The sequence below is a fragment of the Oryx dammah genome, unplaced genomic scaffold, assembly GCF_014754425.2.
Source record: "Oryx dammah isolate SB20612 unplaced genomic scaffold, SCBI_Odam_1.1 HiC_scaffold_3, whole genome shotgun sequence".
In the NCBI taxonomy this organism is placed as follows: Eukaryota; Metazoa; Chordata; class Mammalia; order Artiodactyla; family Bovidae; genus Oryx; species Oryx dammah.
The window spans coordinates 44,011,972-44,025,208 of NW_024070187.1; the positions used below are offsets into that span (position 1 = coordinate 44,011,972).

At 44.1% G+C, this 13,237-nt stretch overlaps 1 protein-coding gene across 1 annotated transcript in view; it reads right to left on the bottom strand.

Moving 5' to 3' along the window:
* Positions 1 to 3,661: 3,661 nt before the first annotated feature.
* The window catches only part of LGI2 (leucine rich repeat LGI family member 2), a 33,474-nt gene continuing 23,898 nt past the window's right edge, over positions 3,662 to 13,237 (bottom strand). Inside the window, exon 8 of the mRNA XM_040237955.1 lies at positions 3,662 to 9,911. Within this exon, the coding sequence (XP_040093889.1) occupies positions 9,094 to 9,911 (818 nt within the window). The 3' untranslated portion in view covers positions 3,662 to 9,093. The remainder of the gene's footprint in view (positions 9,912 to 13,237) is intronic.

The window sequence follows — 13,237 nt, forward strand, 5'->3', positions numbered from 1 at the left end:
TCGCACAGAGTCGGACATGACTGAAGCAACTTAGCAGCAGCAGCAGCAGCAGTATTTTATACCAAAACATCTTTGCCAAGTGGTTAAGATTATATTTTTATGGTCTCTGTGGATAACTTGCAAATAGAGGTAAGGAACAGGAAGTTGAGCTCTCCAGATCTAGTCAAGGACCAAGAAATACTGACATGCCCTGAGCTGTTGACAGTAGTGGAGAAAAGGCTCCTTTCCTTCTCCTGAGGTTTCCCTCCACATGGAAGGAGCCCAGGAGTGTGATACTCCTGGTACCAGTATGTCAGCTTCACCCTCTCCACCCTAGACAAGGTAGGGGGAGTCCTAATGAGACTGGTGACTTAGGATGCGAAACTGAAGGCACTAAACCCAATCTCACCACCCCCACCCCCTCGCCCTGGTCTACCCGCCAAGAGCAAGTGTGTCTCTTGTTCCTCTGTTTTGCCAGTCTACGACCAAACAGTCAGTTTCAGCGTTCAGTGTTAGGAAACCCACGTGCCTGCAGATAACGTCACAGTCTCCAAGGTGACCCTTATCAGTTAGAGAGATGCTATTCTGGCGTTTTCTTATTTCTCAGTGGGCACAGTTTTCAGACAGAGAACAGAAGCTTGTGTCTTAGTCTGTTTGGGCTGCTGTAACAGAATAGTAGACCAGGGGGCTTCAACCACATTCATTTCTCTCAGTCTGGAGGCTGGAAGTCTATGATCAAGGTGCTGGCAGATTTGTGTCTGGTGAGGCTCCACTTCCTGGCTTGCAGACAGCTGTCTTCTTTTAATATCCTCATGTGACAGAGAGAGGGATCCTAGGTCTCCTCCTCTTTCTTTTTTATAAGGGCACTAAGGCCATTCTTAAAGGCTCCACCCTCATGACCTCATCACCTCCCAAAGGGCCCCACTTTCAAATACCATGACACTGGAGATTAGTCTTCAACATATGAATTTTGGGCTTCCCTGGTGGCGCTAGTGATAAAGAATCTGCCTGCCAATGAAGGGGATGAAAGAGAAGCAGTTTTGATCCCTGGGTCAGGAAGATCCCCTGAAGAAGGAAATGGCAACAAACTCCAGTACTCTTGCCTGGGAAATTCCACGGACATAGGAGCCTGGTGGATAACCATCCAAGAGGTCACAAAGAGTCAGACATGATTGACATCATGTCTATATGAATTTTAAGAGGAAACAAATATTCAGTCCACAGCTAGTGAGAGTTACCTCAAAGCCCAAGAATTGACAACGATGTCTCTGAGGTATCCCGGACGGCCTTCAGAGCACTGATATCCTGCTCTAGGTCAGCCACAACCAATAAGCCACACTGTCACTAAGACTTCTTCTTGGAAGTGGTTAAGGAAGTTAAGGTAATTGCATTTCTCTTCCATACTCAATTCTTAGTCAAGAACTGGTTTTAGGGGTCTAGTGTTGCCCATTCATGTCCAACTCTTTGTGACCCCATGGACTGCAGCACACCAGGCTTCTCTGTCCATCACCAACTCTCAGAGCCCACTCAAACTCATGTCCACTGAGTCAGCAATGCCATCCAACCATCTCATTCTCTGTCGTCTCCTTCTTTTCCCACCTTCAATCTTTCCCAGGATCAGGTCTTTTAAAATGAGTCAATTCTTTGCATCAGGTGGCCAAAGTATTGGAGTTTCAGCTTCAGCATCAGTCCTTCCAATGAATATTCAGGGCTGATTTCCTTTTGGATGGACTGGTTGGATGTCCTTGCAGTCCAAGGGACTCTCAAGAGTCTTCTCCAACACCACAGTTCAAAAGCATCAATTCTTTGGCACTCAGCTTTCTTTACGATCCACCTCTCACATCCATACATGCCTACTGGAAAAACTATAGCTTTGACTATACAAACCTTTGTCAGCAAAGTAATGTCTCTGCTTTTTAATATGCTGTCTAGGTTGGTCATAGCTTTTCTTCCAAGGAGCAAGTGTCTTTTAGTCAATTCTTAGTCAAGACATTGCTCAAATACCTTCAAGTAACACCCATTGTTTTTTTAGCTCAACTAAATATTTTCTCCTTTTAATTTTAATACAAATGTTTACTCAGGAAATGTATATTAACCTAGACAAGCACTATTTGTGGAAATGGCACCCCTTACTTGTACAACGTGTGTGTGTATTTATGTGTGTGTTGGGGGTATGGTAATGTGGTAGGTGGCTTGTAGGGGTTTAGTACATGTGGTACGTATTTGTATGTATCTGATGTGGCATGGTGTGTGATGTGTTTGTATGTTGCGTGTGTGTGTGTGTGTGTGTGTGTGTGTGTGTGTGGTGTAGGGGGGTATGGCATGGGTATACATTTGTTTCGAAACAGCCTCAAATTAATGGATTCATTTGGTCATAATCTCATGGGCACATGGTCAGGACCAAGCAATCTGTATGGAGCATTTTAGTTCTAAGATGAAATGCACTGAGAGATTGGGATGAATGAGCTTCTGACTTGCAGAATTAGAGAAAATCAGTTCTTCCATGCACTTCCCCACAAACACCAAGCAGAAACCAGGCAAAGGAACCAGGTCCTTCTCCCCTCTATCCTGGTCAAGAGTTCTTGCCCTGGCCTGAAGTGACCTTTTCTCCTATGATTGTATCATCTGTGTTCATAGCTCATGTTTGCCTGGAATGTGCTGGTCAAGTTTGTTTATGACTAGTGTCTACTATGGTCAGCAGAGCATCCATTCTGTCTGGTTGGTGCTTGTAGTGGACACACTTTAAGGTGCTCTGTCTCCAGGGGTCATAGTCTTTATAATCGCCTCCCTGTGAGTAAGCGGGACTTGTGCCCTGCTTCAAACCAATAAAACAAGGCAAAGGTGACAGGACAGCAGGCCCAAGAGTCTTGATGATCATGAAGAAGCCACAGGTTCATGCTGCGAGGAGACCTATGGTGAAGGCTGGTGGCATGCAACTGTGGAGCTGGAGGTGTGCTCATAACCACAACCAGCAAGAAAACCGGCCCTCAGTCTTATTATCTCAAGGAAATAAATTCTACCAACCACCTGAATGAGCTTGAAATCAGATCTTTCCATCAGCCTCCACACGAGAACGCAGTCTGGCTGATACCTTGACTGCAGCCTCACGACACCCTAAGCAGAGGACCAGGTGAGCAAGGCCAGGACTTCTGACCCATGGGAACTAGAAGCTGACGAACATGTTTCTTTTTAAGATGTGGTCATCATCTGGTCCCATCTGTGCTCAGTCATGTCTGACTCTTTATAACCCTTTGGACTGTAGCTCGCCAGCCTTCTCTATCCATGGAATTTTCCAGACAAGAATACTGGAGTGGACTGCCATTCCTCCTCCAGGGGATCCTCCCGGCCCAGGGCTTGAACCTGCAACTCCTGTGTCTCCTGCACTGCCGGCAGATTCTTTACCTGCTGAGGCATTGGGTGTGGTCATATATTAAACTAATTCAGGGCATACATCATACCAATAGTTGTTGTCATCCCTCCTTGTCCCATTCATTGCACAATGAGTCGTACATTGCTTTGCAGAATATCCCCTAGACTCCGTGTTGTAAATATAGCTTAATGCAATTATGACTTTTCCTCTTTACTTTCCTCTTTACCACAAGAGCAAGAACTCTGTTCTACTTTTTAAAAAGCCCCCAGTATATCAAAGTACCTGACACATATGGGACACAGTCAGAAGTGGTTGGAGGCTTTGACCCTTTATTTGTTCAATTAAACCAGATGGGTCTTAAAGACATAGGTACAGGGGACAAACTTTGACTGCATGATTAATGGGTACCCACTTAGGTCTCAGACATGCAGAGAACAAATCAAAAGCCTTCAAGATGATCGTGGTTCAACCCAGCCAGCGGGATCTTGTAACATCATCCCCTTCTCACCAGCAATGCAATCCGAAAATACCCAAACATCCCTAGACCTCTCTGTCATCTGTCAAGATTACGATTCTGCAGATCTGGCAGAAGTGTGACTGTAAAAGTTCTTCGTGGCTTTTAAGTTTGCAAGTAGAAGAAGCAAGAGGCCCCTGCTCTGGCCATCTTCCATGTCAAAGAGGAGGAAGCCACCAAGAGGAAGGATACACACTGCCCTTCCTCAGGAGCCCATTGTGGGCAGCCCTTCAACTCTGACTCAAGTGGGCGTATCCAGATTCAAGCAGACCAGAAATCCAAGCCATATCAGGCAGGGCTACTTTTTATTCATAGGCTTACAGAGTATGTTGAATTAAGAGGCACATTGTTCAGTAAGTCTATTTGCCAAAGCTAAATGTGTATTCAGCCTTAAAATTCATCCATGGTAGCTTGCATTATAGATTGCAAAATTTGCTTTCATATACATATAAACTATTCTTATTTGATTTAAGTTATGTATTTAAAATCCATAAAATGGTACCAGATGGCATACTGGCCAATTTTACCACAGTTCTTATACATTCCTGATAAGTCGAAGAGATTAGTAGAAAATGCATAGCTTCCTACTAGAAAAAGGGAGATTCTGATACAAGCAGTGGAATAGTGTCAGGACCAGAGTGCCTCAGTGTAGAGCTAAGTAGTTTTACAATATAACTCTCATTTTAATTAGCATCACAACTGGTTCCCTTCTTTAATAATTGGGATACTGTTAAATTTGCCTGGTCTTTCCATCCTCCATTTGTCTGGCTAAGGGAAAGAATACCATTATTACTTTTCATTTTCTTCCAATTTATTTCTACTTTCCCGAAAGCATTTCTTTCACAGCCATCTGCCCTGCCTTTCTGCCTATTCCAGTGTCCCCAAGTCTGGGTCACTTTGCTCACTGCATCAACACCTAGATTATAGCAGCCCACTCCATAATCTTGTTTAACAGAATTTTTTACCACACTCTAATTAAAGAATTCTCTTCCAAAACTGTGATCGTGGGACTGTTAACTCTGCAGAAGAATGGGGAAGCTGGCTAAAGAGCTTTTCTTTGGATGGCATGCAAATAAGACTCCCCTCCCGCAGACCTTCATCTCTCTTTCATTATACCCCAGGTTGGAGAAATTTCCATTGTGAGTGTTCCTGGCAGCCAAACCTCCAGCATCCCATGCTGATTTCTTGCCTAAAAATACACAGCCTCTCATTCTATGGGGAAGATAAATGCAACACTGCCATTTCCAGCATGCTCCCCAAAGGCTGATGACGACCCAGGAGCAATTCATCATTACTCGTGCATTGGAGGTTTTGGCATTTCCTTCATGGAACTCTTCTTGTTTATCTTATGGACATTGTGATAAGAACCAGACGTGTCTTAACTTTAACAGCCCCTCACCATAGCTAACTTGGGGAAGGGGCAGGGGGTGGGGTGGGGAGGAACTATCATGCTAGCTAAAAACCCTCCTAAGAACAGAAAATTATCCGTGACTTCCGGCAGATTTTAGAGTCTTGCACAGAACTGCAGTTCTGTACTGTTTAATTATTAAATGGACCAATTGATTGAATGGTGTCTGTTTAGGATGATTTTTCCTCTGTCTACACACATTTTGTTGCATTTTTTATTTTATCTCAAGGTGCTGCTATAGTCAAAATCGGGATTAAAAAGTCTTTACTGGGAGTGCATGGCAGTGTCACAGAAAGAGAACACCAAGCCTGCTGCTCAGAGGAAAGCTCTAGCCTTGTCACTCACAACTGGATAATCTTGAGCAGGCAATTGACTTAAGATTTTCTGTGTCTACTTCTTTCTCCAAAATTAGAATAGTATCTGCCCTCCAGTATGCCTTCAAAAACTGAAAAATTGAGATGAACACAATTGTACATTGGAAAAACAGAAAGTTTTCCCAAAATGCAGGGTTGTCTTTTCACCCATTATGCTAGGTAAAAACACTCCTTAGAACAGAAAATTATTTGTAACTTCTGGCAGAATTACAAGGGTCTTGCATGTAATCGCAGTTCTGTAGCTTTTAAATGTTAATCACGTTCCTGAGAACACCATGATACTCACACCTAAGGTTTGTTTTCAGAGTGTTTGTGAGAGATGTATGCCTGACCCCATGGAGTTTGGGGACAAGTCCTCTCCCTTTAAGGCTGTGGGGCTTGGCCACATGGCCAAATGGAGGGACTTGACACGGGTGCCTAGACACTGAGTTTATAAAGAAGAAATCAACCGCAAAGATGATCAACCAGTGGCTGATGGAGAGGCATGGAGAAGCCAGGGCAATGCCTTCTAAGGCCAGCCCCACAGGGGAGGGGCCCACATGTTTCTCTGCGTTGGGTTTTTGTTGTTGTTGTTGTTGTTGTTTGGGGCTTTTCTATTTGTTTTGTTTTTTGACTTCCATTATTACTGGAAGAAAGCTTCTTGCAAGAATTGTTGCTTAGGGTTCTTTGGAGGGAGCAATAAGATTAATGAATCAAAGCTTCCACAGCCTCGTGCCAAGAACATCTATGCTGTTTTGGTAAGTCGGCCAGAACAAATACCTCGTCCCTCGGCATGGGGACTCTGTAGACTGAAGATTCCCATCCTGTCTACAGTTTTTCTAAAAGAAAAACTGATTGCCGCTGATGGGTTTCCCACCCTCTCATCCTCACACCCCTTCTCACCACCAGTTGCTTCAGATTTTTCTTTCACACTCCGATGTCTCATCTGGACTCAGCAAGTCCCCACCCACCCCCAGCCCTGTCCCCCTCTGCTTCCCGGGTTTTCCAGATTCCAGGCAATGATTCCCAGTGTGGTGAGGGCAGAGGGCGGCCCCCAACTCCACCCTGAAAGGCAAGGCTGAGAAAGTGGTCACTGCTCTGAGGAGGCAGCAATGGAGAAGATGCCCTGTTGCCTCCCCTACCAGCAGCTGGAATCAGGACCATCACCGTGACCTGGCGCAAATGCTGGGATGGTCTAAGTGCCTCCTGCACTTCTTGTCAAGTGCCCGCTTTTCTGCCAGGCTCGTCTGAGGGATTCCAGGTGCCAGAAAGCATAGCCAGTCCATCTTGACATCTGGGGGGAAAGACAGAACTGTCCCACTTTCAGCCTCTGATGTGACGATTTGGGTTTGTTGTTGTTTAGTTGCTAAGTCATGTTTGACTCTTTGAGACCCCATGGACTGCAGCAAGCCAGGCTCCCCCGTCCATGGGATTCTCCAGGCAAGAATACTGGAGTGGGGTGCCATTTCCTCCTCCAGGGGATCTTCCTGACCCAGGAATCGAATCCGTGTCTCCTGCATTGGCAGGCGGATTCTTTACCACTGAGCCACCTGAGAAGCCTGAGGATCTGGTATTTATAGTCAATTCAAATGAACCAGGAAGGCAAAAAACGTAGAAAAAAGAATGATTTGTGCTTAAAAATGAAAACAAACCACTTTTTTCCCTGTTCACTCATGTTTAGTAGGAAAGTTTGGAGCAGCAACGCTACTGTGTGTGGGTGAGTTGGGCTGGAAGCCCTGAGCCTGCAGTCCCAGAACGTCCCCAAGAGTGCTGCTGTGACCCTGGGCATTGTTCTCTAAGTGCTATTTATTGCCTTGATCTGCATTGCTCAAAGTCTGGAAACAACAAACACATTCATATTTGTGACAAAACATCTACCTACTCATGACTTGGCAAACAATTATTAAAAAACGCAATACAGTATAAGATGAGTGTGCTACTCTTGGAGCCAGAGGAGAACTTACTGGAGAGCTACCCCTGAAAGCTTCCACTTCATATACTCTGAAGAGAACCCCCTAGCCAGGCAGACTATCCACCTGGAACCTCCTACAAAACCAGACCCCATGAGCTTCCCACACCATCCAGACCAGAGAGGTCACCATTTCCCCTGAGTGTGGATGGGGATTCATTGTGTCTGGCTCCAAACCTGGTCCCTTTTGGATCAGCCAGAGACCCCCACCCCCCAGAGCCCAGCCAGTACAGGGTGAGGCCTTGCTGGCACGTGACCCCACGTGAGGGTGTGGGTTTCTGCTGCTAAAGGGCTGGGAGGGGAAGGGGCACTGCCACCATGAATGCTGGGGTTCTGCAATCTGATACAGCAGCACCTTCAGAAGGACTGGACTGGCGGCAGCAGTACCAGCAAACGGACCAAGCAGGACTGGAACAGGAGCAGGGAGCTAGGCAGAGAGGCAGGGAGGTAGGCAGTATTTCAATTACTTGACATACTAAGTTGCCCAGAGGGCAAAACATGCATCCATCACAGACTCATCTCTAGGTTTCAAAGAACGTCGAGAGTTGTACAAAACCCTTTTTGACTCCACAAAATCTGACTTCAAAAACTCTACCAAATGCTCATCAGATGAAAATACCTGTTCTATGGCTCTAGGATAGAATAAAAAGCACCATTCAGTTGTTGGCCTGTCTGCAGGTTACCCACACACTCAAAGGATGGGTCCAGAGAAGCACGAGTCATGGAGAGCATTAAACGAGCACGACTGCGCTGGCCACTGCGGGGGTCAGCTTTGAAGCACAGAGGGGGAATCGCCTTCGTCTTACTTCTGGGCCCGCAGCCGTGATAGACCAGTATGTGTGTCAGCAGAATACTTTCTTTGTAACAGAGAAAGCAATGTTAAACCTTATTTTGTTAACACACCCGTGATGAAGATCCATCTATAGGAACCAATGAAATAATCAAGGCTCTGCTATTAGGGGGCATTCAGGAAACTGGAAAGGTTCAAAATAGCACTGCTGAGTTGTTATCAGATTTTAAACTGATCATCAGCAAATCTTTTCAGCTGTCTCTGACTTTAAGTGTTCTTACCCAATAGACTGCTACAATGGAATGAGAAGGGCCCAAAGTGTGCTCAGTCTTTTTGTTTGTTTGTTTTTATTCCATTATAAGAGCGGTCCCAACTTATTGAGTTTTCTCCTTCCTCATTAAAAAGGAAAAAAAAAAAAAGCTTATTACTTCCCTAGATGGTAAGAGTTAATGCTGTACTCGTTTCTCAGTAATTACAGGCTTTAGGATGTCTTTTTAAGTGGGAGAATGGACGTGTCATGCAGTTAGCCAATAAATGCAATCCCTGATTAAAATATGAGTTCTAAAAGTTTGCAAACTTCTAACTATTTCCCTAGTGCATTTTCAGTTTCGGAGATGTGAACCTCACTTCTTTCCTCCCCCACCCCTCCCCACAAGTTCTCTCATGTAAGAGCTAAAGCTACGTGTCTTTTAACTTCACCAATCACACCCTCACAAACTTAAGTCGACAACTATGTGTTCAAAAATCTTTGTTTTCCCTTTGAAACTGGATGCGAAAAAGAAATCTCTCCTGTCAGTGGAGACGGCTGTGAAGGAACGAGGCGCCTGCACATAAATCTCCTTAAATTTTTTGAAGAGCTGCTTCTCTTTATCCCACTGGTATATCTGGGAGAACGTGTAGTCACTCCCCAGGGCCAGGTAGTGATTCTCTTTAAAAGAAAAGGGCTGCAGGGTCATGGCTCCCCGGGACGGTAGAGCCTGGATCTCCACAAACTGCTTGCTGTTCCACCTCATGACCCTGGAGTCCCCGATGAAGCGGGTGAGGGACAGGTAGAGGGCGTTCTGCATGCGGAAGCTCTTCACAGCCAGCACGTCCTCCATGTTGGGGATGTCACCGTGGGGAACAAACTTCTTCGAGCTCTTATTCCACTGGAGGATGATAGGGACCTGGGAGCGGCTGGACAGGATCAGGTGTGGTTTCCCATCTATATCCACGAACTCCGCATCCGTGTCCCTGAACCACTCGTGCAGGGACTGGTACGAGTAGAATCCTTTGCTGTTCCATTTATACACGGTTGACAGACCGGCTTTGGAGCTGTCGGCGATGACGAAGAACGTCTCATCCTCGATCTGAAAGAGCTCAATGTCGTTGGGCTTGGAAATGCGAGAGACTTCTATGTCTTGGAATTTGACAAATTTGGTCCAGCTCTCGTCGTATCTGTAAATGTGAGAGCCGCCGAAGAGCTGGGCCACCACCACGAAGACCTGATCTTCGATGAGGATGGCCTTGCAGCCCACGATGGACTGACCTGTGCTCCAGAAGAGGAGAGAGGCGGGTTAGGACAGCCACTGTGAGAAACTCTTGTCCAGTCAGAGAAGGACAAATGTTATATGATACCACTTCCACGTGAAGTCTAAAAATAATACAAGTAAACTTATTTACAAAACAGAAACAGACTCACAAACATAGGCAGCAAACTTACGGTTACCAAAGGGGAAAGCTGGGAGGGGTAAATTAGGAGTATGGGGTTATCAGGTACATACTACTGTATATAAAATAGATAAACAACAAGGACCTACTGTATAGCACAAAGAACTATGGTCACTGTCTGGCAATAATCTATAACGGAAAATAATCTGAAGTACGTATACAAAATGGAATCACTTTGCTGTATACCTGAAACTAACACAATATTGTAAACCAACTATAGTTCAATTTTTTTAAGAGAAATAACAAACAGCAATGAACAGAGTAAACATTTGTCTATGTAAATATAAACTATATGGTAGTCCAAGGGTTTGCAAAGGGTCGGACATGACTGAGCGACTTCACTTCACTTCAAACTATATAAAACAAGAATTTTTTCAGGTAAATCAACTGTATTAAATAACATTAATCAGAATATTTTGAGTTTAATCAAGAGGATGAAAAGGATAAATAATTATGTAAATCTAACTGGTATTTAAAAATTGGTAACTAATAAAGTCTTTAGGTAAGTAAAAAAAAAAAAGGGCTTGTCCATTGTGAAACTGGTACTCTTGTGAACGTGTAGCCATTGTGGAAAAAAGTATGGCAGTTTTCAGAAATCTTAACAAAGAATTACCATATGATCCGGGAATTCCACTTCTGGGTTTAGACCCAAAGAATTGAAAGCAGGGTCTTGAAGAACACCATGTTCACAGAAGCATCATTCACAACAGTGAAAAGGTGGAGACAATCCAAGTGTCCACTGATGGATGAATAGATACAGTGTGGTATATACACATCACGGAATATTGTACCACCTTAAAAAGGAAGGAAATTCTGACACATGCGGTGTCATGGATGAATGTTGAAGACGTTAGGCTAACTGATGTAAGCGGTCACAAAAAGGCAAACAGTGTCTGATTCCACTCATGTGAGGTCCCTAGAGGAGTCAGTAGAGAGAAAAAGCAGAAGGGTGGTACCCAGGGTCTGAGAGCAGGAGAGAAAGAGGAGTTACAGTTTAATAGGCACCGAGTTTCAGTTTTTCAAGATGAATTCTGGGGAATCGATGCATGCCTTGGACAGCACACATACTTAAGATGGTAAATTTTATATAATGTATATTTTCCCACAATTGAAAAAATAGTTTAAATATATCTCCATAGAAATAGGGAAGTGTTGGTCACCTTGGCCTTTGGTGTCTTTAGAGGCAGGTACATAGTTCAGGAAACTCACTAAGACACAAATTGTCAGCATGCTATTCCTAGCTCCACAGGTCAGAATGAAGCGATTAAATGGGTTTCTTCTCCTGATGGTTAAAACAGTGGGAATCAGGACTTAGAGGTGACCCTTTAGCGACTACCCAGAGCAGGCGCTGCAGGAATACCTGCTGGTGAGCCACCATCTGAATGATTCAGCTGTGGCAGCACCAAACCAGAACTTTGCAGGAAAAGGGGAACCTTTTCAGTCATCACTCCTCTGTCTGGGTCAGCTCCCACCATCCTCTCCCCATCTGCACCCAGAGTCTCCCCCAAAGTTTCCCCAGTCTTCCCATTCTAGCCAGAAAACAATACACCATCCATATCTCAAATAGTACTGACCCTCCATCTAGGTCATTCAATTAGAAGTTATTTTTTTCCCCTTATTTCCTAGGCAATTTGGACCAAAGCGAATTTGGTCTGTAAATTACAAGGATAATTACCCAATTTCTATTCTTAGTATTAACTTTGGGGGAACACGGTGACTGGTTTATAGGGTCGTATTTACTTTTGTCTTCCACTGCTTTGGCTTCCCAGCAAGAACCTGGTCCCTTTTCCTTTGTTGAAAACTAATTTTTTAATGTTCATCAAAGCAAATTTTGAAAAAAATAATAGGTAACACTTCAGTTCAGTTCAGTCGCTCAGTCGTTTCCGACTCTCTGCAACTCCAGAATCGCAGCACGCCAGGCCTCCCTGTCCATCACCAACTCCCGGAGTTCACCCAGACCCACGTCCATCAAGTCAGTGATGCCATCCAGCCATCCCATCCTCTGTCGTCCCCTTCTCCTCCTGCCCCCAATCCCTCCCATCATCAGAGTCTTTTCCAATGAGTCAACTCTTTGCATGAGGCGGCCAAAGTACAGGTAACATTTATAAAGGCACTATTCTAAGTCCTTTACATGCTTATTATATACTTAGTATATACCCACTGAATCCTTACAACAGTCTTATGAGGCTGGTACTCTTATTACCATCACCATGATCCTCATTCTATAAAGGCATAGAGAAATTCAGTAACATATAAGGTCACACAGCTATTATACCATGTGGTAGAGTCTGAGACTCAAATCCAGGGAGTCTCATTCCAGTCCACACTCCACTACCAATGTACCAAAAAGCACAAAGAAGGAAATTTTAAAAATCACTTGAACTGAAAATGCTGAAATAACACTTAATATCTTGATATAGTTCTTTAATTGCCAATCTCTGCAAATACTCAAAGGTGCTTTTTAAAAATAGACTTGGGCAAGAGTAACATGGAAACTTATATTACCATATGTAAAATAGATAGCCAATGGGAATTTGCTGTATGGCTCAGGAAACTCAAACAGCGGCTCTATATCAATCTAAAGGGATCAGATGGGGAGGGAGATGGGAGGGAGGTTCAAAAGGGAGGGGATATATGTACACCTATGGCTGATTCATGTTGAGGGTTGACAGAAAACAAAATTCTGTAAATCAATTATCCTTCAATAAAAAGTAAATTAAAAAAGAAAAGAAATGGGGGAAAAAATAGATATGCACTTATAGTATACACGGACTTTTTATAGGCTACCTTTTCCCCTTGATCATTATGTTGTGAACATTTTCCCATGTTATTGCATCTTCTGCAACTTGATTTTAACACTACATAATATTCCATTGCATGGAGACACCATAGTTTACTTAACTAATCCCCTACTGCTGGACATTGCAGTTATTTTCAGTTTTTCATTATCGTAAATACTATGTTTCCCTGTAGGGAAATCTGTTTTTTAAAACCATCTGGCAGTGGAGAGATTGCAGGGCAGATGTTGTGCACATTTTTAAGACTTCTGAATTTAAACTACTAAACCGCTTCTCAGAAACTTCTGACTCCCACCTGCCAACGCTAATTGAGGTGCGTGCTCCTCCTTCCCCTGAGGCCTTAGCC